At 37.5% G+C, this 27706-nt stretch overlaps 1 protein-coding gene and 1 long non-coding RNA gene across 2 annotated transcripts; both read right to left on the bottom strand.

Annotated features, from left to right (window-relative positions):
- Nucleotides 1-1085: 1085 nt before the first annotated feature.
- LOC139148557 (D-beta-hydroxybutyrate dehydrogenase-like) lies at nucleotides 1086-5956 on the bottom strand. The gene is made up of 8 exons (XM_070720043.1): nucleotides 5787-5956; nucleotides 5176-5300; nucleotides 4238-4360; nucleotides 3767-3873; nucleotides 2876-2948; nucleotides 1931-1992; nucleotides 1638-1691; nucleotides 1086-1205 (listed from the first exon to the last, which is right to left on the bottom strand). The coding sequence occupies exons 1-8, from the start codon at nucleotides 5954-5956 to the stop codon at nucleotides 1110-1112; spliced, it is 810 nt and encodes a 269-aa protein (XP_070576144.1). The 3' UTR covers nucleotides 1086-1109.
- A 6343-nt stretch (nucleotides 5957-12299) lies between these two features.
- Nucleotides 12300-15352, bottom strand: LOC139148746 (uncharacterized). Its single transcript, XR_011555996.1, has 3 exons — nucleotides 14957-15352; nucleotides 12973-13039; nucleotides 12300-12715 (listed from the first exon to the last, which is right to left on the bottom strand). It is a non-coding gene; the product is annotated as an uncharacterized lncRNA (long non-coding RNA).
- Between the last annotated feature and the right edge of the window lie 12354 nt (nucleotides 15353-27706).

Below are 27706 nucleotides of genomic sequence, written 5' to 3'. Positions count from 1 at the left end.
TCAAAACATTGCCAAGACAAGCTATCCGAGGGGAGGTTGTAGACTGTTCAGTGCGCATTGGCACTACTAGTACTACTATTAGCCCTGCGTACGATGTGTGTTCTCGTCGTTGTACGGCCTCCCACTGTGCACCATAGAGGTGGGAGGCCTTATAACGCCGGGAACACAGCAACGTACGCAGGGCTTATAGGTTGGCTCGGTGGTACAATCACTGACGCTCAAAACGTTAGACAACGCCTCGGAGGGCTTATCTGGGCTATATGTTTCGAATGCCTATGTGTTATATCACAGTCCCTCCACAGGGACCGTCATTGTATGAAGTCGGCATTAAGTTTCGAGTCAGATTTTCTTGCATGGCGGCCATATTCTACCTTGGGGGCTTCAGCACGAGTAAAGAACGCATCAAATACAAACCAACAGTAAGCATGCAATCACTGTTGGGTGCCAGTCATAGTTCAAGCGCAGTCGTTCCTTACCTCACAGTCACGTTCAAATGACCAATGCGTGCATTCATGTGTGGCATAGTGCAGAGGTCAAGCGAAGTATACCGTCGTTTATACTCTTTGCAGCACAATTTGTGACAATGTGAACTACAGAGGTCGCACCTCTAGGCCAAAAAAGTGCAAGTATCACAGTACAATAGTAGTTCCAGTGCATTGGTCATTTCTATTTGAACCTACCAAACCGTAATAACTAAGACCTAACATTGAGTAAAATACCCTTTCGAATCGATGGAAATAGAACAGAAAGGAATCGTCATAGTTTCCAGCTTCGTCGAAATGTGTACTTTTTTATTCAAAACAAGGGTTTCTGATTATCCATCGTCTGCAACTATGTAAGAACCGTTTATTTACAATGTTTCAGTTTGCGAAATTACCGACGGTCGATAACAGATTGGGGATTGAACATTTATAGAATTCTATGCAATTATATTTTCAAAATAGGCAATTCTATACTCGAGTTCTACGGATAGGAAGTATGTAACCAACATTTTAATTCGGAGACAAAAAATTGACAATGATAATGACACAGAAAATGTGATACATGAAAAAATGGAAATCAGAAAGATCGTAAGATGTTGATGACTAAAAGATAAAATTCAGCTCTTTCTAAAGCTTTGCCCAAAGCCCAGCATCCACAGGAAGTTCGGCACCAGTGATTTGATCTGCTGCAGGTGTACAAAGAAAAGAAGCTAGTTCCGCAACCTGAAGGTAAACAAAAACATGTAAAAGAGCATAGAGTCCGTAGAGCAGGAGTGAAAAACAACTGCTTTCAGTTGATAGCGAGATCTCATGAGACTTTGGTATTTAAAGAATCAGTCGAATGTCAAAATCAGTGAAACAAGCCAACCCTCTACAGGATAGTACGGTCTTGTATAGCCGAAGTAAAACTGCGGTTTTGCGAAGCACGCAACACGTGACACTAGTGAATTGGTAAATCGAGACATTGTTTTTTAGAAGACCTCAGCCACGCAAGATCTCGTTAAGTCACGCGTATATATACAGGGCGAGGAGCGTCTATCACAGGCGCACATTCAGAATTTACTGGGAAAACAAGACTCGAATTTCCGTCTTCCGTTCAAGAAAGATGATACACATGCAAGCAGATATCATTTGAGATTTAAACGGTAATCTCACCTGTTCTACGGTGACGAACTTCCCGGACGGATTAATGGTCGATAAGATACGTTTCTGAGGAAGATAACAATAATCAACCTTAGATGGCTGCACCAATCTGGACATTTTACACAGCTTTGTTATGTTTGAAGTGCAGAAATTCTTGTTATTTAAAGATGGCACATATCAAAATTTAGTAGAGCATGTAAATCTTTCAACTCTCTCTCTCTCTCTCTCTCTCTCTCTCTCTCTCTCTCTCTCTGGTGAAGCAAACTGATTGGGCGAAACTCCTGTTAAGTCCAAGTTCTTTCTACCTTGGCTTCTTCAAACGAAACTCCCCAGCGTTTGGTAGCTTTCTCGATCAATTCTATAGCCACTACAAATTAGAAGATGAAAGAGAGTTTGACACAAAAGAACAATAACAAATTTTATGAATCTCAAGTGGAAAGAAAGTCTCACCAGGGAAAGATGTTTATGCGATAACACAAGAACGCATTGTACAATTTTTTTTGCATAATAATTTCCGACAATCCGGTTTATGTTTATCATGTCCATTTTTTTAAATGCTTAAGATGACGACGATGTCGATGACGTTGGCCTTACTGAGATGCATAGTCCTAACATTTCACAAGGGCCTAGCCACTTAACAGAAAGATATGGAAATATGATTTATCACATGGGCACAAATTTACAACCAATTGCATTTTAGTGTTTCGAAAAACTGATAAGAACAACAGTAGTATCGATGTGGTACAACGCTAAAATCCGCGCGGTCGACAATTTTTTTAAAATTACATTTCACGTCTAGCAGGAGGTCAGACGCCGGTGCCGGTGGTGTTTGTGGATCGGATGTTGTTGTTTTGACTTAGTCTGACCTCCAGCTAAACAAAGTTTCAACTTTTTCAGACGGAGTTGATTCCTCTATTACCGCCTGGCTGATAATTGCCCCTGACAACGTAATATGATCCGGTCTTTCCTCATAAAACGTAATTAAAGTAAAATCGATGTTAGCGTTGTACCACATCGATTTTACAGTTGTTCTTAATCAGTTTTTCGATACACTAAAATGCAATTAGTTGTAAATACGTATAGGCCTACATGCCCAATAATCAATTTCCAATGCAACATACACACTTATAATGCTTATATACTTACCTACAGACCTATCAAGAAATACGTGCCTTTACCTCTCTACTCCTACCTCTATTGACTTACACATGCCACATATCTCTATCCCAGTAAAAAAAAAGAGCACTCACATTTAGTTTTGATGAGAGCTGGGCAGATTGCGTTGCATGTGACCCCACTGCCAAGGCCAGCCATCGCAGTTGCCTGTGTGTCAACAAGTGGAGCTATTTTACGACTGGGTGTAAGGGACTTGTTGTATTGTATTTTAGACGTATTCAAATTCGAAGCTAATTTTGACTTGTTTTTTTGATTCAGAAACAATAGTGTTGTGCTTTACGCCATAAGCCCAATGACTTACTTGACTATTTTTTTTTCGATTTATTCTCTCTGAAATTTTCTAACAAGCCATGTTGTCCAAGTCTGGTTCAATATAGGTGCATAACTCGGTGCTATCTATGGATAATTTTTTACTGCAATCTCCAACCAGTGACATATAAAAGTAAGCGAAAATATCTTTGGAATGTAAGTCAAGTTCGGGTTAAAAGGTAATAAATATGTATTTCAGCCACTGCTGTTGCTTTACTCGCAGCATTATGGGATTGATACTGAGGCCATGTCACTTGTTCAGGGAGAATGCGTCTCGAAAGTGAAAGACTTAACTTGTTGCACAAACTGTCCTTGATGAAACTTTCAACTATTCTCTTACAAAATCAAGAATGAAAATCTCAAGGGTCACCTCGCAAAGTTTAGAACTAGAGAAACAAATTACCTGATATTCAATATCAATATTTGAAATACAAAATGGTCGCAATACCTGTGTTAACTCTACTGGGGAAAGTGAAATTTTCGATTTTCATTAAACAAAGACGGTGGATAATTTGCTTTCTCCAAGGGTTTTGAAATAATCCCCCACAAACGGTAGACCAGCTAAGTATTGGAAAATTTCTTGAGTCCGAATATTTGTCCGGCATCTGCCTTAATTAATATATTTGTACGGTGAATCAACAATGCATAAATCGCACCTTTGTCAAGCCATTAAGCCCGTGTTTAGCCGCCGCGTAAGGCACACTACTGTCCGCATCCACGATTTTGCTCCGTACTGATGATATGTTTATGATGCGTCCCCAACCTAGTATGAAAGTCAATGAGATATCATAGAAGCTTAGTAAGGCTCTAAGGTGTACGCTGCACACCAAGCACCATAAAATTGATACGTAGTAAATCTGCGCAGCTGGTTTCATGACGTATACCCTTCGTGAGCTTCACACACTTGCAGCAAATTATTGCAAACGGTGAATCAGACACGTAAATGAGCAAAAAGGGATACCCTCTTAATAAACCACTTCTCGTTGATAACTTTTGCAAGTATGGCCTCTAAGGAACTACTTAATGCCATAATCAGGCTCAACCCTAACTGGCATGGTATGGTATGAGAGAGACAAGCACATTGAATTAGACCCAAAATATCACAGTTCTCCTACTCCTTCGTTTACCTTTCCTTTTCATGTCACCAAAGAGCAGTCGTGTCAAGTCGAACGGTGCTGTCAAATTAACGGCGATCAGTTCGTCCCATTTCGCCGGTGGAAAATCTTCAAGTTTTGCACGATGAGACAAACCTGTAGAAGGACCTTAAGTTATGATATTTGAAAAATTTATAAGCTTACTAATTCCATGAGATACAGAATCGCAAATTAGCGAAAAATCATATTATAAGCTTAGATACCGAAGTCTACATTTGGTAAGTATACATTTTCTGGCAACCAGCACCGCAAGGTTCTTCGTCTAAACGTATCTAGTTGCTAACAAATGAGCGAAGTCACTTTTGGGGGAAAGCGTTTGAAAAACATGTGATACGGACTAAAGGGTGGTGCGATTTTCTGTAGTTTTCCTGTCAATCATGTGTTGTTATTTTCCCCCACCTACAGGATATTTTCTACAAACCATTTTTAGCATTTGGTTAATTTAAAAGAAGGAACTAAAATTTAAAAGACTGAACCAATCTTTTTGAGATTCGGGATTTAGCCCAACGGTTTTGATTGCTGGCCTCTGCGCTAGGTGATTGGGTGCCGTTCGTTGTGGGTTCGAGCCCGGTTGAAACCATCGTATTCATACATAGAGTTTATCATCATATCATATCATATCATATCATATCATACCATATCATATCATATCATATTATATTATATTATATTATATTATATTATATTATATTATATTATATTATATTATATTATATTATATTATATTTATGATTTTAAGGATCATGGCATTTATTTCATTATTTTGGGTTGTAGAGCGAGGGTTTCTGCAAAAACTTAAAATGACGCACGGGTCCCAAATTGATGCGACGCGAGCGATGACCTGGGGAAAATCCGACGTTGTTACTTGACAGAGAAAGCGTCTGTCTTCAATTGGGTGATTTTGAACTGACCTGCATTGTTGACGAGTACATCCACGCCACCAGGGTATATTGTCTTCACCTCTCTGCAAAGATTTTCTATTTCAGATCTCTCCAGTAGATTTGCACGAATATAGTCGGCTTTAACTTGATGCTTTCTTGTAAGATAAATACGATTATGACTAACCATTAACTGTTATCAAGCGGTAAATATTGTACAAATGCTAATCGAAAAATTCGACACTAAAGTCGATACAAAGGATAATTCATTCACAGCAAAATTGTGAAGGTTTATTGCGCCAGTAGAGATAATCGTCTTTAACATGTGATTGCCGCATTATGCTTTCGAGAATTGAATCGAGTCAAAACGCTCTGAATTATCATCAAATTAGTTTGTTGATAGCAGTATTTGAAATAAAGAACTTGATCGAGATTCAGTATTTTCATGTTTTTTTTTCTCGATTTCGAACGCAGAAAGTACTTCTACATTAGTCAAGAGGAAGTACCAAACATTGATTGAAAATATTGATTCAATATTCTTACTTGCAAAGTCGTGATTATCAGTACAAATAAAAAGATATTTTGGGGAGTAGGGGACGTTACCTTCGTGATCTCGACTGAGGGTGGACGCTAGATTCACGTACCTTTCAAGCTTTGCTCTCAACGGTTCAACGTCTTCCGCATCCCGTCTCCCGTGTAAGATTATAGAAAATCCGTTTCTTGCCAACGATTCTGCTATTGCATAGCCGACGCCGTCCGGTGAAGTGGCCCCGGTTATCAGGGCTACTCTGCCAGTCTTTTTAAATGCCATCATACTGGGGCATCTGTTTTTTTAAAGTAAAACACTGCGAGATTAATTTATGATACTTTCTCTTCTTTAACCTTCAAATTGACAACTTATATTCATTGACCAAATTCAAGTTCACTCTTATAAACATTACCAAATGAAAGCTACGAATGATAAAAATACGTCATTAACTCGCTGGATTAATTGCTTGGCTTTGAGATTGTCTAAGCTGAGTGATGCACAGCCCCTTACTATGTTCTGTTCGAGCGGGTTGTAGTGAAATGAGAGCTAGAGAACACCGTAAAAGTAGCCATGGTTGTCGGAGGAAATGTATACGATTGTCCGTGGTTTCGACGTCATGATTTGGTAATACAGCGGTTCGAGGTGCTTAAGGTCGTAAGCGCCTCAAAAATGAAATACTTAAATCTTTGCTCAAACTTTCCTCAATGTAAACTTTCAGCCTTATCTTACCAAATCAAGAATTAAAATCGGGGATCACAGTGCAACTTTTGGTACAAGTGTAACAAGTTACCTGACATTTACCGATATTCGAAATTCAAAATTGCCACCATCCCTTTGTTAATTCTGAGGGGGGAAGTACAATATTCGATTCCCGGAAAAAAAATGAAAACGAAAAACATACAACCATTTTCAGTGATAGAGCGCGAAGCCACTGCAGTGAACTGCAATAAACTGCTCACACTAATTAGTTTCAGCTGTAGCCAGCTGGCAAAGTCGACAACATTTATGTCCCATGCAGACAGTTTGTCTGGGGAAGTTGAAATAAAAAAGATTGTACATGGACCAGTGCATGGTAATGTTACATTGTATCTTAATCTTGAACACAGGGTGCCAATCGTAAACTCTCATCTACAACCCGAGCCTCAGACAGAGCTAGTTTTGCCTTGTACAAGCAGACTTTTTGTCTGTATCAAGTAGCCTTGTTCAACACCAAAGTGGCCACGGCTACAGCTGAAACTAATTAGTGTAAGCAGTTTTATTGCAGTTCACTGCAGTGGCTTCGCGCTCTATTACTGAAAATGGTTGTATTTGTCACTCCAATAGCTTTAGAACGAGCCACGCCATCAGAAAAGAATTGTTAAAGTTTGTGAGTCCAAATATCTGACCCCGAGGCGCACTCTACCTTAATGCCGAGTCTTTTAGCAGTTTCACGCTTGCTTCCGAAATGTATATTCTTTTGTCACTGTCTTGTGTAGGACATAATTAGGTCATTCACATTGTTGGAGAAAGTGGGTAAGGAATGTAGGATATTCAGTCAAGGATATGATTGGAATCTGTAGGATATGAGAGGAATGCACTGACGTACTGATGTTCCGAAGGTAACCCAATGACCTAACAATTAAAAAACCATATCAGTTTCCGATCTCCTAAATATTCATTGATAGTTCGGTAAAAAGAAATGTTGCTTATATGCTTTATTGCAAATTCACAGTGACTGGTTTCTTGCAGTTTCTATAACTGAAGGAAGGGGCATACGAAACGGGTCTGATATAGGCCATCATGGTTTCCAAGAAGCTTTTGTGAGATATCAGAATATTTCATCGGCAAATGTGGAAAATCTCGCGGCCCCCATGCATGCCGCCTGTAAATAAGAATAATTACACTTCCCTGTATTTGAACCGAAGACAGAATTCGGTGCCAAGCAGTCTGGTTGACTCGTCCTTCTATCAGCACATTCTCCGGCTGCGTGGATGCTGTAGGTTTCTTGATTCCGTCGCCGTCGACGACACATATAATAAAGATCAGTGACAGTTGGTTATCCTGCTGGCTGCCAAGGTTAAGCCTTCAATTGGATCTTCGATTCGATAGCGAAAAGGATATATCTTTGTGTAATGTAAGACACAGTGAAGACAAATAAGGAAAAAAGTAAAACAACATTCGTACAGTCTTAGAAGCTTATGCTAAGGAATATGAAGTAGTGGCTATGGCTAGAAACACAGCAGACGATAGAAGAAACTCTACTGCTACGTTGTCGATATTTATTCAACGACTTTGACCTGCCATCCAATAGTTTCAGTACGGGGAAAGTAACCAACTTTTTTAAAGACTTAGTGAATCGGTTGAAACAGATCTGCAAATCATGACAGGAGAATTGCACATCAGAACCTAAATAGTGGTCCAGGAACAGAGCCTTGGTTCGTACAGCTTGCCCTTGGCAGCTGTTCAGTATATCGATAACACGCTGACGACAAGACGGTCCTTGCATTACATAGAGTTGACATCTATGTCAGCACTCCATAGTAGATACAGCTGTATATATACTCAAGTTCAGAAAATTGATATGTTTATAAAACTAATTCAGATTATGTCAATTCAATTCCACGTGTATCAATTTAAAAGGCAGACTTTGTGAGATAAGTGACCTCCGTAGCATGTCAGTTAAACGTTGATTTGAGTCAATATACCAAGTAATAGTCGATTGCGAATATGAATAAAAAATGTGTAGTTCGCTTTCAAAATAGTAACTCACCGAATGTTGATATTTGAAATTTTGATTCTGCTACTGTTCCTCTCCGTACAGTATAACATAACCATAGGCCACCTGGCTCCAATATAGTAGGTTATTACCATTCGCTGTTAAAAATATTTCATTTCCCTGTATTTGAACCGAAGACGATTGTGCTTATAGCTTCAATAACCAGCTTTACATCGGCCAGGCAATTAGGTCATCGAGTGACCTCGCCAGACACTCACGGTAATAAATCGTATCGTCTTATACGTCAACCTAGACCAATCTTTTCGAATATGAAGAGAGGGTGTAAATATGTTGCTGGCGTAACTGTTTTTACCTTCAACGATAGAATATCAAAAAGCACCAATACTGCCCACCGGTAATTTAGTTGTTGTCAGTTGCAATGCCATTCGTCAAAGACGTTTGGGTAGTATCGTTTGGGCCTCACCACAGTGTTGACACACATGCACTCATTCAAGAAGATATAAAGCATAGCTTTCATTCGATGGTCTGTTGTCAGACGTCAAACAGAGTCATGAATATATTATTATATTACCATGCCCTGTCCATTGCGTTTTAATTGGTCGAGCTGAACCACGTGACTGCCCACAAATACACAGTAATGGTTTGTTTTCATGCCCGTGAATATGAATAATATCGTAACCACAGTAACTTTACAGCTAAAACGAAAATTGTGATTTGTACAAAGATCATAATCAACCACAAAATAAAATGGAGCATTTGTGGGCCAAGTTTAGACGCTTTTTTTCAAAAAAATCTCCGGATTTGCAAAATTTTTGCAGCGCGCACTACTCACTGACAGGTTCTGGGGCCCCGTTGTCGTTCGCACGGGAAATTTTCGTAAAATTTGACGTTTTTTCGGGGTTCGGTGACAATATAATTGAAATAACAGACGACGCGCTAACCATTAACGTTTATTTATGGGCGCGGGCGAGAGGAAAGCCAAATTAACGGGCCCGGCAAGCCTCGCCCGTTAATTTTTGGCTTTCCTCTCGCCCTTGCCCATAAATAAACGTTAATAGTCAGCGCGTCGTTCGTTATTTCTATAATAATAGTAGTGGCACAGCGTTAATATATTTTGGTGTTGTTTTGCCAATGAAAAGCTAGTGCAGGATGTTGTGCCATAGCTTTGTAGAACTGCATATTAATTGTATATTGTTCTTTAAGAAATGTCAACATCCTGCTGTAAAATCAGCAGAAAAGGAAAAAGTCTTCTACAAGAAAGTTGAAACAGCAATGTGAACATTATCGGACAAAGTGGTACCATATCGAAGACATGCGATGGGATATCGAATGCTCGTTATGCCACTGGTAGCCGTACAAAAAATTAAATGACGTTTAACAGAACGAAAAACAGTTCCCACTTTACGAAAAGTTGAGGTGAAATGAGTTTTTTTCTTAAAAATCATGGAATCAATTTTTTTCTTTTCAAACTTTCAAAAAAAAGTGCTTGAAAATCCTAACACAAATTAATGTGGTTTCATTTTTCTATTTTTCTATGGAAAAAGAGAGTCCATCTTGATACAAATATGGCCATGTAACATTTTCTGATGAAAAATGTGACCCGAGAAATTACTGCACATGAAATTCATTTTTTTCCAAGCAAAAGTCCACAAAACACATAAGTGATTAGCAGTACTTGCCTTATATTATAAAAAATTTCAATTTCAGAGTAAGGTGATTCAGTTTGTCAACCATTGTCGAAAAATTGCAACTATACAATACATGTTAAAATGCAATCAAAACCATTCTAGAAAGAGTTTATTTGTTTTATTCATTTATTTTTTAATTCATTTTTTGATAAACAAAACGATTGAATACACATAAGTAATATTTACATATCAATAAGCGTTCTGAGTCTGATATGTCTCCAAATACCGCCACAACAAAAATTAACCGTCGAAATTTTCATCTACGTACTAACAGACTGGTAAGAACTAGAAATGATGTAAACTGCTTTAATGGAAAAGATGAAAATAATGGATTATAAAATTGTAAAAGCCATTTCAGAATTAATAATTTTCAAGCCCGAAAAGAGGCGGTCTAGACAATGGACTTACTTAAAATGTTGAGTTACTCAGTATTTAGTCAAAATATGGAAATATTAAAAAAGGCTAATATTAAATTTGTAATTGATGAAAAACAGGTAGTAGTACTAGCATAACACGTCCGTAGTAAGAGTTAAAATGATGATTGAATTGCCATACATGTCGTTAAATAACTTAATTCATATTGATTGCTATCAATGTCGAAATGTGTATACCGGACCTCCGCAGAATCCGTATATACGCTTTTCACTGAAACGATATATTATAAGAACTGCAACAATATTTACTTCCAAATGGTTACATTTACTGATGGGTTAACTAATACAATTTGACAACGAATGGCATTTATAGCAATAACGGCTGATCGAACTTATTTTACGCGGGCGATTATTCAATAGATGTTCGAGCTTCTTTTTAAGGGCGTTAAGCAATTGAAAGATAAAAGTATGAAATACTACGTTAAAATATATATTTCATTCCGTTCATAGATTTAGAAAATAGTAATAATGAAATTCGCAACACACCACAAAGCTGCTTTGATGTCTGGGCGTACTCACTACAACGTGGCACAAAATTACCGCTGTACGGCTTACTAAGAAATTCCAAACGCTGATTCATATTTCCTTGATGATATGAGGTACAACGCCCTCAATGGCGTTTCATTGCTTTCAAAAACATATACGGCTACTTTCTTGTAAAATGCTGGAGCCATCCTATATCATACATTCCATCATTTTCTGGTTTTTTTTCCACTGGCAACTTCCTATTCAAAATTGTTATTTTTTTATTTTTAAAAGTTATAATATAAGTAAAAATGACTAAAAAGTTTGGATTAAGAAGTCATATAAAAGGTTAAGTCACAAAAGTTGAATAAAATAGCGTGACATTTGTGTATTCTATATTCTAAGCTTATGGGATTTCATAATACAGAAATTCCTCCATAGTCAAATATTCACCTACTGTTAAGAAAATATGGAACGGTGGTTGAAATGAAACATTTAGTTATAACAGAAGTCGAATTTCAATGATATTTTACACGGATGAAAAAATTCCGGTGCTTTTACATATCGTTTTTAATAGTTTTGAAATGTACAAGGAAACAAAATAATAGAATCATAAATAACGAAATGATAAAAAAGTACATTGCGCTGAAAATGCATAGGAGACCTTTAGAGCACACACATGGATGATCACTATTATTTGAAACCCAAACGTAGGAATGTAGCCGTGGTCAAGTTTGGTTTGTAGAGTGGTTTGGATGGCTGACCTCTATGCTGAGTGATTAGCTACGTACGAGGGTCAGGCTTCGGACCGGGCAGAAAATTACTCAATCATGTCTTCTACGTGATATCCTATTGTCAGTAGTGTGTGTGTGAAAAGATTTTTATAAGTATGATTGCCATCATACCGGTGTATTAGGATAATATGAACATTTGAAACTTGTTCACGATGAATGGTAGCGTACAATAGAAATTTAACTATCAATCTATGCAAAGATGTTTGGAAAGTCAGTTACATAACATGTTATTTTAACTTCCACCCGACAGACTTTATTATAATGCCACAAACACAACGTTATTAGACAGTTCAAGGAAGACACAAGAAACATAATTATTGAATCCATTGGTTTGAAATCTAAGATGCATTCATATGTGACAAATGATAATAGCTAGACTGCAAAATGAATACTGGTGAATTCTTTTACAAACATACGGAATAAGGTGATGAAGATACGTTTCTTTAATTATAGCAGATGTACCATACTATTAAGACAAGCGGAAGCGAAAAAACCTTTGTAAGTTGTCATGCATATGACGGAATTCGGAAGGTGGATCCATGAAAAATCATATCAGCTCAACTATGCCATAATATCTATGACGTATGACTGTCATATTAGCTATCAATTAATTCAAATTTGGTCAAGTTTGCTCATGTGTCAATTACCGATATCGCATGAATCAACAGGCTTCCTCAGAATTCTTAAACATCTTACACAAAGTTTCTGTGGAAACATCTATAATAGTATCAGATTATGTCTGTATATTCAATGTATAAATAGATTATAGTTATGCTATGTATATATTCAGTTCATTTTAATCATTAAATTCAACGCAGAGTGATGACGTTTTGACAGCCATCCCTTGGTTTAATAGTTCCAGTGTCAGCGATGTCATAAGACTGATCAGGAATCCAACTGAAATCAAATAGTGGCAACAGCTTTGCGAAGATAACTTTGATTTCGATCTGGAAGGAAAAATGTTCAAAAGTATATATATATATATATTATATAATATATATATATATATATATATATATATATATATATATATATATATATAATATTATATAATATTATATATATATATATATATATTATATATATATATATATATATATATATATATATATATATATATATATATTTGGCTGAGTTTTACAATGCTCTTGTATTAACATATTTAGAAAGCAATACAAAGAGATATATGACGAATACACATTACCTGTGCGAAATTTTGACCTATGCAATTTCGTGGTCCAAGTGAAAAAGGTATAGTCGTGTTTGGTATGCTGTTGAGAAAAGTAAAATCATTTTTTTAAATCTTAAATCTTTGCCTATAAAAATCTAAAAATCTCCATCTGGAATCCGTGGCACACGCGTCCAACAGTTATTCCTTTTTTATACAAAGAAACGAAAACAAGGAAACGGCTATCATATACTGTTTTTCCAATTTTATTGAAAAAGGGAAAAATACGTGTAAGTTCCTTTTTCATGTTTTTGCTTTTTTCTCCTGTATAGCCATTAACGAAACAGGGAGCCCTACTTTCTCCAGCGTGGTCTAAGTGCGTCCTTTCATTTTACGAATTTTACAACAAAACGTACAATTGACAGTTGCAGAGGTATTTTAGCTTCTTTTTGTTTCCGTTCTACTGTTTTGGCTACATTCGTGTTAAATGCTGATACCAACAATTGTCACACTTGACAGTGCAAACAATGAAATGTAGCTACTTTAAGTATCAGACAGTAAAATACAAATGAAATATCGTCCGTGATTCCTGTAACTCAGAGCAAATTGCTTTCTGTACAATATTTCGACTGAATCAGTGGACCTGTTAAATCATCGCACTTTTCACAATGACACAACAGCTGATGAAGGCTGACGTATTCAGTCGAAATATTCGTCCTAAAGCAATAAGGCCAAACCCGGAATTCGAATCGACCACGGTACAAACAAAGCCATGTGCGCAAACGCGCATAGACGTACGTGTATTTCCATACGCGTTAGTACACATGTGGGCTTGTTTGTACTGGCATCACGTGATTATTTGGGCGTACTGAGTCTGTAGAACGCATCGCGTCCTTTTTATTCTGGAGTAGAACCATTCGCCCAGAGTTACAGGAATTATGGCAAATAGAATCAGTAAAATGATTTACGTTTGTGTTGATACCTCCCCGTTTATGTTGACTGCGGCCCTTTCCTTAATCTGACTTAAACTAAGTTACATGTTGCTAGATGGAAGAACTCGCGCAAACTTTCCTACCAAAAGCGATGCAGACAATCATAGGAAGTAGTGATTTTATTCAACAATGAACTTAGATTCGGTTTCAGATTCGGTTGTGAGTTCGAGGGACTGATCGTAACTTTAAAATTCCTCCTACATTTTCTACTATTTCGAGTCAATTAATGCCATTTTTGTCATTAAAATATGATTAAACTTTACAGGGTGGCTATATATTAAGTATGTATTATAAAGTTTAAATATTGCCCGTATATCTTCATGAAAATGAAATTTTTCGGACAAATTAGAAAAAAGTGCATTTTCCTATAATTTCTTTAAGAGGGCGCTTTGCTTCGGCATAACATAATCAGAGCTTCCAAGAAAGGTTGCCATGGCAATTCGACATAATTATAAAATTCATCGAAACTATAAAAAATTATGTACAAACCTTCCAACTATGAACAATAACAAACTGGTCCACGTTATACAACAAACTCTTGAGTTGATAAATACGCCGCCATGAGAACGCGCGTTATAAAAAGAAGCTAAAATTTCCTGCAACTGTCATTTTTTCGTTTTGTTGTAAAATTCGTAAAATGAATGGACGCACTTAGACCACTCTGTAGAAAGTAGGGCTCCCTGTTTCGTTTATACGTATACAGGAGAGAAAAGCAAAAACATGAAAAAGGAACTTACATGTACTTTTCACTTCTTCAACAAAAGCTGAAAAACAGTATATGATAGCCGTTTTCTTGTTATTCTTTCTTTATATAAAAAAGGAATAACTGTTGGACGCGTTTTGCCACGGATTATCTGGGCATCCTTTCCTTATTCTTCAAGAAATAATGTTGAAGAATATGTGTTTAATGTTAGAATTTAGGTGTGAATTTCATACGAAGAGAGTCTTTGATATGATCTGAACTCTGATTCTTATTAAATTGTTTATTTACTGTAAATGTAGTTATTTAATGATTATTAGTCACTCACATTGCATCAGGGTTATTGAAACGGTCAGGATTGAAGGTGTTAGCGTCTTCAAAGTACCCTTCGTGTCTTCCTATGCAGAACAGATCGATCTGTACATGTGTGAGAGGATCAGAGAAAGAGTTGGTTTTGTGCTAAACCTGTAGTTTGCACAGATCGACTTTGTTGGTCGCTCTGAAATATCTTGACATTGTTGACATTGAGATTACGATGAATTACACTATGAAATCTTACTTTAAGCCATTTAAATACGGGGTAAAAGTACTCAGCTGTCTTCAAACGGTACCTGGCCTGTCCGACCGAGATATACCAAGATTTCTTGACAGGTGTCAATGTCGAAAAAGTGCCCAAGTGTGAATCTTCAAGTTTCTGATTCCTCAATCTCTTGGTTCCGAATAAGTGTTTGATATAGCTACTTAAGACGAGTAGATAAGGACTACTGGTTCTGGATCATTTTCCCATTTTAAGCTCTAGAGGACCCACTCTTTTTCTCAGTTATGTCAATGACCTCGCAAAGTGTACAGATTTCTTTGATACTCGCTTATTTGCTGATAATACGAGTTTGTTTCATTCTTTCGACTCAAGCAAAGTCATAAATTTACAACGTGTTAATGAACAGTTTCTGCATGTAGTTGACTGGTAATAACAAACTAACAATAAATACAAAAAAGACTGAATATGTAATATTCCGGGGTAAAAAACAGACTAGTACAATGCCAAGGCATGATCAGTCTTAAAGGGGAACAGATTTATGAAGGTCAAAGCACTCAATAGCGTGGGATTGACCCAGATAATAAACTTACCTGAAAAGAACATACATATAAAGTAAACAAAACAATAAGTTAGAAGACCGTTATATGATGTAAAATTTAGAACATTGTCCCTCAGTCATTATTGTTACTACTCTATAATTGTTTTATTTTATCGCATATCTCTTATTCAGTACAAGTTTAGGGGAATACTTACACCATTTACTTTAAGCCTATACATCTTACCCAAAAGCAAATAGTACGTACTCTTAAAACTCCAACAGATTTGAGCACACACCACCATGTTTCATGAGTCGGCTTGGCAATACTTGATGCTTTAAGCAATATACTTATCAAACTGTACTTTTGATTAACGATAATATAAGTGGAAATTTTCCTCCAGAAATTCCTTGTTACTTTTCAAGTATTCAAAATTTGTATCCTACTCGGTCGAAAGATATGGAACACTTCTCATCCCTAAATATGCCACCAATATATATATATATATATATATTATATATATATATATATATATATATATATATATATATATATATATATATATATATATATATATATATATATATATATATATATATTAGGACAGTGTTCAATGAAATTCTGTGGTTTTACACTCTGAAACCAAACCCTAGAAAGTATGAGATCTGTGAAACCCATGTCAAAAATTAAAAGAGACCTGAAATGTCATCTCCTGTTTATCTAACATGTTTATTTTCTGTCATGTATATTTTATTCAACTTCAAAGTTTTATAATTTATGTACTTACATTGATATAGAATTTATTTCAAATAGCGAGGCTAGACCTAAATGTTCATCATGGCGCTCTCTGGCAAAATGATAGATTCAGCGATTGTGAATGGAAGGTGGCTGGACTCATGGATATTTTTTCTAGTCCCTACCAAATTTACTAATTCTCATTGTGTCTGTATTTTTTCTATTTTTTTCTTTTCTGTTGTATTGGGAAATAAATATCCTCGTCCCTATCCTTATCCTTATACTAAAAGACATCCCTTAACACCTTTTTCGGTTAGAAGGACAAGGAGGGTATGGAGGGGTTTGGACCTCCCTCTACTCCCAAATCCCCTGTTCTTTCAAATTATAGATGCGGCTGTAATGAGCTACCCAGAAGTACAGCAATTAGAAGAGTGTATTTTTGGTTTAGCTATTTTTGTTTCAGCTATGTGGATAGAGTGTTTGTTTTCCAAAACAAATACTTTTGGCACACTAGGACATGGACACCAAAAACAAATGTGCCAGCCAAACGAACATAGCCAAACCGAAAAATACAGCAAGGGCAAACAAAATTTTCCATTTAGAGAACTATAGCGTAGGTACATGGTCTGAAGGGAAACATAGCCAGAAAACAAAACCAACAAAGCTTCTTCCTCCTGCTTCCTCATTGTTGGGGGTTTCTAGGATACAGAGGGGATTCCAGTGGATCTCTTTCCCTTCTCTGTTGTAGGAGGACGTGCACTTGCAAATCTTGAGTTGAAAGGCTTTGCACTTGCCAATCTCAAGGTGAATCTGGGTTTTATCGCTTGCTGGTAACCCGTAGAGGGAGCAATTATTTTTCTGCAGGCCTTCTTGCTGGAAGTCCCTGCACGTGGCTTCGAGACCCCTTGTTGGGCCCTTTGTCGCCCAAAAGAATGGTTACAAAGTCTGGCCTCTGCGTTAGAAGGAGGAGCTGCAGCACGACCTCAAGGCCTCACAGCTCCCATTCTGTGTGCTTCTTGGCAAATCCCCTACCCGGGCCTGCTTGTTGTTTCTGTATAAAAACTTTTCACCAGGGCTGTGAAGTGCTCCTTCTACCATGCCGCTGCCAGTCTCCCATGCCTCCTTGGTATCTTCAAGGATGCCAATGCACCTACGAAAGTTGCCTGGTTCTTGTCAGCGACGGTCTCTCCAACTCATTTCTGCATTGAGGCAGACCCATTTCATTTGTCTCAATTTCAACGAAAAATAGAGGCCGAGTCTTGGGGATTAGTTGATGGCAGCATTGCTTGTTCTTGCTTGGGGCAGAAACGTGCCCGAATTTCTGGTTTTGGAGTAGCACCAGAAAGGCTTGATTTTCCACATTTTTTTTTAATCTTTTGCCAGGATATCTATCCAGAAAATGGGGCACATGTTGTTATGTTGGCCATTTCCCCCACACTTTTGACCTGACTTTAATTAGTCTAGAACATTCTTAAGGTCACTCCACCACCTTCCAGTTGTATCACCCCAATATGTAATAATTAACCCAATATGTAATACTAACCCAATATGTAATAACGCTTAACCCAATATGTAATAACACTTAACCCAATATGTAATACTAACCCAATATGTAATAACACTTAACCCAATATGTAATACTAACCCAATATGTAATAACACTTAACCCAATATGTAATACTAACCCAATATGTAATAACACTTAACCCAATATGTAATAAAATTAACTTGGGATATAATAGTAAGCATAACAATACAAAAAAATGCCTAACAACCATCAACACATCCCTGTGTGGCCAAAACACTTCAAAACTGTAGATGAAAGCGGCGACAATTATTGAGATCAGTAAACTTGCTAAAAACTAGGAACGCCCACGTACCATAATCAAGCCGTCGGCGAGCATTTAAATTTTAATTTTAATTGTTCCTTAATTTTCATACAGCGGAAAATACCTGAAAACACACACATTTCTTATAATCATTTAGCAATAATTTCATGACGGAATGAAAGTTTCACCAATATTGCTTGTTCCTGACCACACGACAATCAGAAAATAACAGCAATGGTTCAAATTTTTTACTTGTTTGTTTACATGCGGAACGCTTATGGCTGTCAACATTCATAAAACCAAACACAATTTATGGTAAATATGAAAGCGACTACCGATATATTAATATGATGTGTAATATCACAACATTATGGGCAAATTAACGGGAATATTATCCTGACAGAAATGTTTCCACGGATTAATGAAGAGAAGAAACTATACATGGTAGCTCTGATTGAATGATATTACCGGCCTTTCGTATATAAGTCTAATTTATTGGATAAAAAGAAAAATTCATTGAACTATTTTTGGTATTCTCCAATATGTAATAAAGTCCCCATAGAGAATGCATGGAAGTGTTATTACATATTGGGTTAACCCAATATTTAATAACGTCCCCATAGAGAATGGATGGACGTTTTATTACATATTGGGTTAACCCAATATGTAATAAAGTCCCCATAGAGAATGCATGGAAGTTTTATTACATATTGGGTTAACCCAATATGTAATAAAGTCCCCATAGAGAATGCATGGACGTTTTATTACATATTGGGTTAACCCAATATGTAATAAAGTCCCCATAGAGAATGCATTGACGTTTTATTACATATTGGGTTAACCCAATATGTAATAAAATTTTAACACATTGTCTTAGAAAACTTTTTTACATATTGTAAAAATTATTATACGTGTTTCCAATCGGGTTAGAACCCAAAACCTCAATTTTATTTTCAATCTTATTTTTCTTATTTTACTCTATTTACTAAGTTAAAACATTAATGACGCTCTCGACCGTCAACACATTGTGTACACATTTTGAAGTGCATATCTATTTTTAAAGGTTTTTTAAATCACACGAAAGTATACTTGTGAAAAGAAGCAATGCAGTCTGCACATGCGTGTACCCTGTTTATCTCAACATGCGTTTTAAAGATGAGCATGAAACTGCAGTTGACACATAGTGAAAATCATCAAATTTACACCGGCAGCACCTTTAACTTATCAATACATATCATATCCTAATTTTTAAAACTCAGTATTTCCTTCCATTCCGCCAAATTATTTAACGAACATACATCCATGATCCCGTTCCTGTAAACAGTAGATTAACCCATGCGTTCAACCATTTTGTGCTGTTGATAATTTCCTTTAATGCAAGCACAATGCCACTACTTTGGCCGAACTCTTTGTATATTTGTCGCATACTGTGATACCCTGCAAAAGTGTCAACGTTGTAACTGACTTTTGGTAGTCTTTCTGTATACATGGATGTTATTCTCTGAAATCTTGAATTTACATCGAACAAGGCACAGAAACTATCAATAATCGTACGTTCTGTTCCCGTCAAGGTATAATCCACGATTTTATTTATTATTTCCTCTGGCATACTTTTTAGACTTAAAACTCTTACATGGCTCAATTGTACCTCCTCATCATTGTGACGGTCCGATCTGATTGTTTTTTCACAAACCTCCATCCCATAGCTTGACGATGTATCTGCCGATTCTTCTCCAAACGATTCTCTGTCCTCTTCTTCACTGCCTTGTAACTGATCATGGTTGCTATGCATATTTTAGTCTTATTTTGGTCAGTATTATATCCCAAATTCATTTTTATTACATATTGGGTTAGTATTACATATTGGGTTAAGTGTTATTACATATTGGGTTAGTATTACATATTGGGTTAAGTGTTTTTACATATTGGGTTAGTATTACATATTGGGTTAAAAGTTATTACATATTGGGTTAGTATTACATAAGTATGCATGTGAAGGAGTAAGCATTCCGTCGATATCCGGAACAACAACCGAAAAGTCCGGTGTGATAATGCAAATACACTTTGCCCATATCGCTTAAATAGTAAAAAAGTTTCACGATAGCGATTTTAACAACGGGGAAACTGAATTTTTTTTTGTCTCCATTTTATACCACTTATCGTATAAAACCAAGATGCAATCTGTCATCGAATTGGTACTACAATCAACCAAACTGAAAAGATTTCCTGTATTGCTGAGCAATACAGGAAACATCATCTGGCAAAGAAAATCAAAATCTGAGAGAGCTGCCATATAAGTAATCAAAGTTGGCGGCATGAATTAAATAAACTAATACTCTCCTCAGACCAAACCGATTTCAAATATTGTCAACGAAACCATGAAACCTGGGAATGGCTAAACACAGAGAAACAAGATTTATTTCTCGACACAGCCCTTCACAATATGCTTTTCAAACACCGGAAAGCAGGCACCAATATCGACCCTAAATCTACTACAAAGTCCACGAAAATTTACACAAAACTAAAAGTTCGGATGCCTAAAACAAACTAATCGTTGACAGATTAGTACAACATTTACTGTTAACATAACGAGCACTAGCAACGCTCAAAATATGCCCTAAAACAAAAATCCTTATAAGCGTCCAGAAACTCCGGTCGATGCTGGGTCATGTTAATTATAATATGACACCACACACCGGATCGCTCACTATAGAGTCAGTCAATAGTGGCTAACTCTCTCAATAACGAATCTGGCTTCTCCTCCTCGAGGACGAAGATGACTTCATTACACAACCAAGCGGATGGGATACAAAACAAGAGAGCGACTGATGAAGGAACCCATATTTTGGTTCCGAAACACCGTTAAGACGAATCACTCAATCAACAAACCGGTTTACCGGGGACCCAGATCACATGACTAGGGTCAAAGCACTAACGATTCACCGGTGTCTCGCCATGTATTCCACACAAAATAAATGCAATGATCCTTTTATTCACAATAACGTAATAATAAACAATCTTGGTAGAGCCGATGTGTGGAGTTGCCCTCATTTTCCTTATATCTTACATATTGGGTTAGCATTACATATTGGGTAAAAAAAACTCGAAAAACCTTTGAAAAATTATCAAATTTTAGAAATGCTGCAGGTTGTGAAGGGGCTTGATCATGGTTGCTATGCATATATTTAGTCTTATTTTGTCAGTATATATCCCAAATTCATTTTTATTGCATATAGGTTAAGTGTTATTACATATTGGGTTAGTATTACATATTGGGTTAAGTGTTATTACATATTGGGTTAGTATTACATATTGGGTTAGTGTTATTACATATTGGGTTAGTATTACATATTGGGTAATTATTACATATTGGGGGATACAACTGTTGTTCATGACCTTGAAGTCAATAAGGCCAAAGTAAGTAAATTCTTTGTTTTGCGTCCAGGCACGCGTAGGTTTTAAGAGCTTTGGGGGAAAAAAACACAACTTTCCTTAAATTCCACCGTTGATGGCGCAATTTCGTCGCAAAAGCAAGTCACGGCTTTTAACTTTGTGGCGAAGTACTCCATTACGGCAGTCGGATTTCACCAATGAACCATACGGTGACGTAAAATGGTACCATGCACACTTTTAGCTTTGTTGATAGTCGCTGCCCGGCGTTCTCGTTGTCTGTTGTGGCTTTGCTTTCACGACAAAAAATGGATGAATGCTGAGAAATAAACGAAGTTACAAACCAACAAACCTATGCACGGCTACTTGAAGCCTGTCATTGCCAGCCACCAGGACTTTAACAGACAGAGATTCAGTCGGCCGATTGGTGGGTACCACGATGGTACTGGTGACTTGGAGAGTACGGCAGAAGGAAAAATTGGAAGGTGTTGAAGTCAATCCTAGTTTATCGGTCCTTTAGTTTTGCCAAAAATTTGGTTCATTTGTCCATTTTAACTTGAAACAAAAACAAACCAGTGTTCAGTCCTGCAGGCTGTAAACGAAATGCTTTTGACGTGCAATTTGAAAGTGCAAGGAAAATAGATGTGACGAGACTGGCGATTATGACATGATTTCATTGCTTTGATGGAAAGAAAAGATGCTTGTTTTTCGGGTGGTTTGGAGGAAACTACAGGGAAGACTTTTGTCAATTTCATCAGTGCCTTGTTCTCTCTAATGCCCCATCTTTCTAAAATTGAATGCAGAGTCTTCATGCCAACCGATTTGTTTGGTGTTTTCTTTCAAAGCAAAGACACTTTTCAGCAAAACTATAACATTGCATCAGAGCATAAACATGACCAAAGAAACTTGAAAGAAACTTGCAAATATTTGAGCACAAAAGACTGCTACTGTATACTGTTATGTTGTACCCATTGCTCAAACTGCCAATGCAGATTTAAGGAATTTGGTGAGGTCTTCAAGGTTCTTTGCAATGGTATTGACATGTAGACACATTGAAAACACAAGAAAGAAATGATAACAATGATACGAGTAAAGCAAACGTCTCCGAATGACTGTTTATTTTGATCCATTTGCCATGAAAATGCAAACAGCGATCACAGTATGACAGGAGTACTCATGTTGTTTGAGAAAAATGTCCTATAGGGCAAGATGATTTTGTGTTAAAATTTCTGCGTGTGTTTTAACCACTTACCCTCATACCTTTTTGATTGGACACAAAACAAAGAATTTACTTACTTTGGCCTTAGTCATATTTACCACTTTCTGGAAACTCAATTAGTCACAAGTCGAGATATTTTAGGAACAGTGATTAGTATATCGACAGAAGTTCTAGATTGTTCTTATATTCTCTTATATAACCATTCGATTATAAATAGGGGACGGCATAGTTTTTCAGTCAGACATTGGGATCTTATCAATTGCGTGTTACTTTAAGACTCCGGAAGCTCCAGCAATATTATTTTAAAGATTTTTCAAGACCTTCACTGCCACGCTGGATTTACTCTCTGAACTTTGCGCAACCTCAAGTCTGCAAGCAAGTCAAAGGACCATTCACTTTGTCACAGTGTCTGACTCAACTCTGGAGCTGTGTGCCGTTCCAGCTGAGAGAAGTAGCCTGTAAACTTTTACAGTTTGTACTCTATCTCTTGACTTAGTGATTATTTTCTGTAATAAATTGTATTTAAAGGACATTGCTGGGTTCACCATTCTTTCTCATGTAACAATGTGGAAGCTGCCTCTCACCCGTAGAACCATTTTCTCCCATTTTGCCTCGTCCTCCACCTCAGTGGTGGCTGTTGGAGAGATTAGGATGTCAGCTATTCAGCCTGTAGCTATGTGGACCTCGGCCACTGCCTCCAACTCCACTACCGTGGATTTGTAATCATACACAGAGACCCCAGGACTGCATGACCAGGTGCTGGAAGGTCAATCACTGGTGGCTAGCTGTGAGTGCAGTCAATGTACATTGCAAGGTGCCCGCCCACCATGCTCCATACCTCCAAAACCTACAAGTCTGAGACCACCTTGTTGTAGATATTTGCATGGATCGTGTGGCCGCTGTGGCTATCAAGCCAGATGCACTAGTGCGTCCCCACAGAGTCAGTGTTGGCAAGAATCAAAGGGGCCTCCCCTGGTTGGTCATTGTTGACCTCCCCTTCCACCTGCGGGCCCTGTGCCTCATAGACACACTCGACTAGCGTGTCCATGTCTAGAGTGCCAGAGAAGTGAAGCTGACGCTATTGAGTCTGTTGCCTAGAGCCAGCAGCTCCCAGTCAAATGCTCGAGCCCCACCTGCATGGTTTGTATTGGATTCTCAAACAAAACTTAAAAGACAGGATCATTCGGTTATCTGCCATCAACATTGCAAGCTAGTCGTCTACTAGAGCCTCAGTTGGTCTCCATCACCGCTGCAAGCTAGCAGACCAGGTACTATTTATACGTTCCCTTCCACACGAAAGCCCTGTGCCATATTTGAGGTGCTCAACCAGTGCATCCTTGTTTATGTTCCAGAGAAGGCTTGGCATGTAGTCAATGCTGTAGAGCCCATACCCTAGGGACAGCATCCCCCTTCGAATTCTGCCAGGCCCACAAGAAGGAGTTCTATTGGCAGCTCCGGGCATCCACTTTTGTCACGAACGGCAAGCAGGCTCTTCACTGCTTTTCCTCTCTTGCAAATTCCTCCAGGCGCTTGTGTTCATTTTCCCGTCTATCCTCTTTGTGGTGCCTCTGATGATGCTGCCATCGACTGTGCCCCGAATGGTGATGGCGTGCATTATCACTATGCATAGGTTGTGGTCCTGCCCGAACAGCAACTTTGTGGCGCCCAGGACCTGCGAAACAATTTCCTTGGTCATTTCTATCTTTCCAGTGGCGCAGGAGGATCTCACGGGGAACTCCACCATGTCTTTCCCACGGATGTAGCCGTACACATAAAGGTCGTCGACAAAGACCAGCAGCCCTCTAGTGGGAGTGGTACTGGCCTTTGTTCAATGCCAAGAAGTCCACCTCGGAGATGTTGGGCAGGTTCCTTTCCTGGGCGTTAGTCTCAAGGAGTAGGTGGGGCAAGACCAACTTTTTCGCCTGTAGGCCCATGTAAACAAACATTGTTTGCAGTTTTCCGAGAATATTATTAAATACTGCAATATAAGCATGAATGTACAAACCTCTATTCATGGGTAATATCATCGATACGCGTACGCCACTCACCTACGCTGCCGCCACAGATCACGGTGCTTGTGAATCGATACACGATGGCCGCTATGTGGTATGCATTAGAAGGTACCACTAAACTGCATGACAGACCGAATGACAACAAATCGAATGACAGAAGAATGACAGAATGTACTGTGTGAATAAGGCATGCCTTGTACTTTGACCTTTGAGGTATTCAGCAATAGGCTTGCTGTGAATGTAACCGTTTTGCAGCCTTATGAGATGGACCATACAACACACTTTACTGTAATTTTACATCATTTAAACAGTAAAGGACAGTTCTTCAATTTCAGTCCGACAGCACAGCACGGGTGCGAACCCCTTCTGTTATCGGTTTGCTCATGCTACCCTACAGTTTGTAATGACCGGAACGGCAAGTACATTTTCGTGACGGAGTTATGGTGTTAGCAATGGTGTTAGTAATGGAGAAAATGATTGTTTTGCCTATGTACTCATTCCTGTTTTTAAACTCATTGCAAAGGTATTATTATTTTGTGAGTAAGCTCTCTTGTATAACATTAGGCGATATGTTAAACAATTTGCGTTGTCATGTGCAGACTTATTATTAATTAATAAATATGGTACTGTTTATTATTATTATAATTATTATTAGTATAATCATTATCATTATTATTATCATTATTATTATTATTATTACCACTTTTATTATTACTTCAGGTTAAAATTTATAAGATGGCACTCCATGACCTCTCAAAGGTATAATTTCAATAAAAAGTATTGTTGTAGACTTTGAACGAGGAAACATCCCAACCAAAATCCTAACAAACTTACAGCACAAAATGACAACACGTAAAAATGAAGAGCAAGTGTAGTTGCCTTTGGTCAAGTCCTTCAAACTATATATTCCAAACTTTGAAAGCTCATTAGATATGCAAACTATTAATTAGCTGATATGAAAACTTAAGTGCGAAATGACTTCCAATATTGGTATAACCTGGTACAATCATCAATGTCATAGCACGTTATGCCAACTTTGATCAAATAAATCCAAGTATATATCCCTAATTAGGAACGTTAATTAAATACACACATTAGGAATTGGTTAAAGCAAAATTGCTTAATGCCTTTCAATAATGTTAGCCTACATAATAGTATCTTTAATTTACATAGCAAGTTTCATCAATTTTGGTCATGTAAATTCAAATATATATCCCTAATTTCAAAAATTCATTAAATATGCAAATTAGGAGCTGGATGAAGTAAAAATGCTTAATGACTTTCAATAATGTCGTATCGTAGCATCTTTAACGTACATAGCAAGTTTTGTCAACTTTTGTTCAGTAAATACAGATAAATATCCCTGATTATGAAAGTTCATTAAATATGCAAATAAGGAATTGGCTAAAGTTAAAATAATATTCAATAATGTTCTATCATAGTATCGTTAATTTACATAGCCAGTTTCACCAACTTTGGTCTCGTTATTCAAATAAATACCCCTAATTAGGAAAGTTCATAAAATATGCAAATTAGGAATTGGCTGATGTAAAAATGCTGAATGACATTTAATAATGTTTTATCATAGTATCTTTAATGTACATGGCAAGTTTCATCAATTTTGGTCATGTAACTTCAATAGATATCCTTATTTCAAAAATTCATTAAATATGCAAATTAGGATTTGCATGAAGTAAAAACGCTTAATGACTTTCAATAAGGTTAAATCATAGTATCTTCAATATGCATACCAAGTTTCGTCAATTTTGATCGAGTAAATTCAGATATATACTCGTAATTAGGAATCTATGTACCAGATTTGATTCTGATCTGATGAGCTGTTTTTGAGATATTGAGTACACAGACAGACACACAGACACACAGACAGACAGACATCGCTGCGACATATGCCCACGTCGAGGTAAAATGGAATGACAGTCTGTAGCGACGTATTTTGAATGCTATACCGTCGGTCAAGCTGAAAAGGAATGACAGTCATGGCGGAGAAGCGAAATACTTTACCGTCCGTCAAAGCTGAAAAGGAATGACAGTCGTAGCGGAGAAGTGAAATACTTTACCGTCCGTCGATATGAAATGGATGACAGTCCGTAGCCAAGTATTAAAAATACCATACTGTCCTTCGAGGTGAAAAGGAATGACAATCGTAGCGGAGAAGCGAAATACTTTACCGTCCGTCAATGTGAAATGGAATGACAGTCCATAGCGAAGTATTAAAAATACCGTACTGTCCTTCGAGGTGAAAAGGAATGACAGTCATGGCGGAGAAGCGAAATACTTTACCGTCCGTCGAAGGTGAAAAGGAATGACAATCGTAGCGTAGAAGTGAAATACTTTACCGTCCGTCGATATGAAATGGAATGACAGTCCGTAGCGAAGTATTAAAAATACCATACTGTCCGTCGAGGTGAAAAGGAATGACAGTCATGGCGGAGAAGCGAAATACTTTACCGTCCGTCTAAGGTGAAAAGGAATGACAATCGTAGCGGAGAAGTGAAATACTTTACCGTCCGTCGATATGAAATGGAATGACAGTCCGTAGCGAAGTATTAAAAATACCATACTGTCCGTCGAGGTGAAAAGGAACGACAGTCATGGCGGAGAAGCGAAATACTTTACCGTCCGTCAATATGAAATGGAATGACAGTCCATAGTGTTACGTGCAGAGAAAACGAACAAAAGGGTGAACTCAGCAGTTAACGTTTAAAAAAATTTATTACAAAAAAAAACTAATTGCTAAGTCAGGGATAGAGTACAAGCTTTAAAAGTGTACAGACTACTTATCTCAGCTGGGACGGCAA

Source organism: Ptychodera flava, chromosome 13 (assembly GCF_041260155.1).
Source record: "Ptychodera flava strain L36383 chromosome 13, AS_Pfla_20210202, whole genome shotgun sequence".
In the NCBI taxonomy this organism is placed as follows: domain Eukaryota; kingdom Metazoa; phylum Hemichordata; class Enteropneusta; family Ptychoderidae; genus Ptychodera; species Ptychodera flava.
The sequence above is the reverse complement of the archived record's forward strand: the minus strand, read 5'-3'. Positions and strand labels throughout refer to the sequence as shown.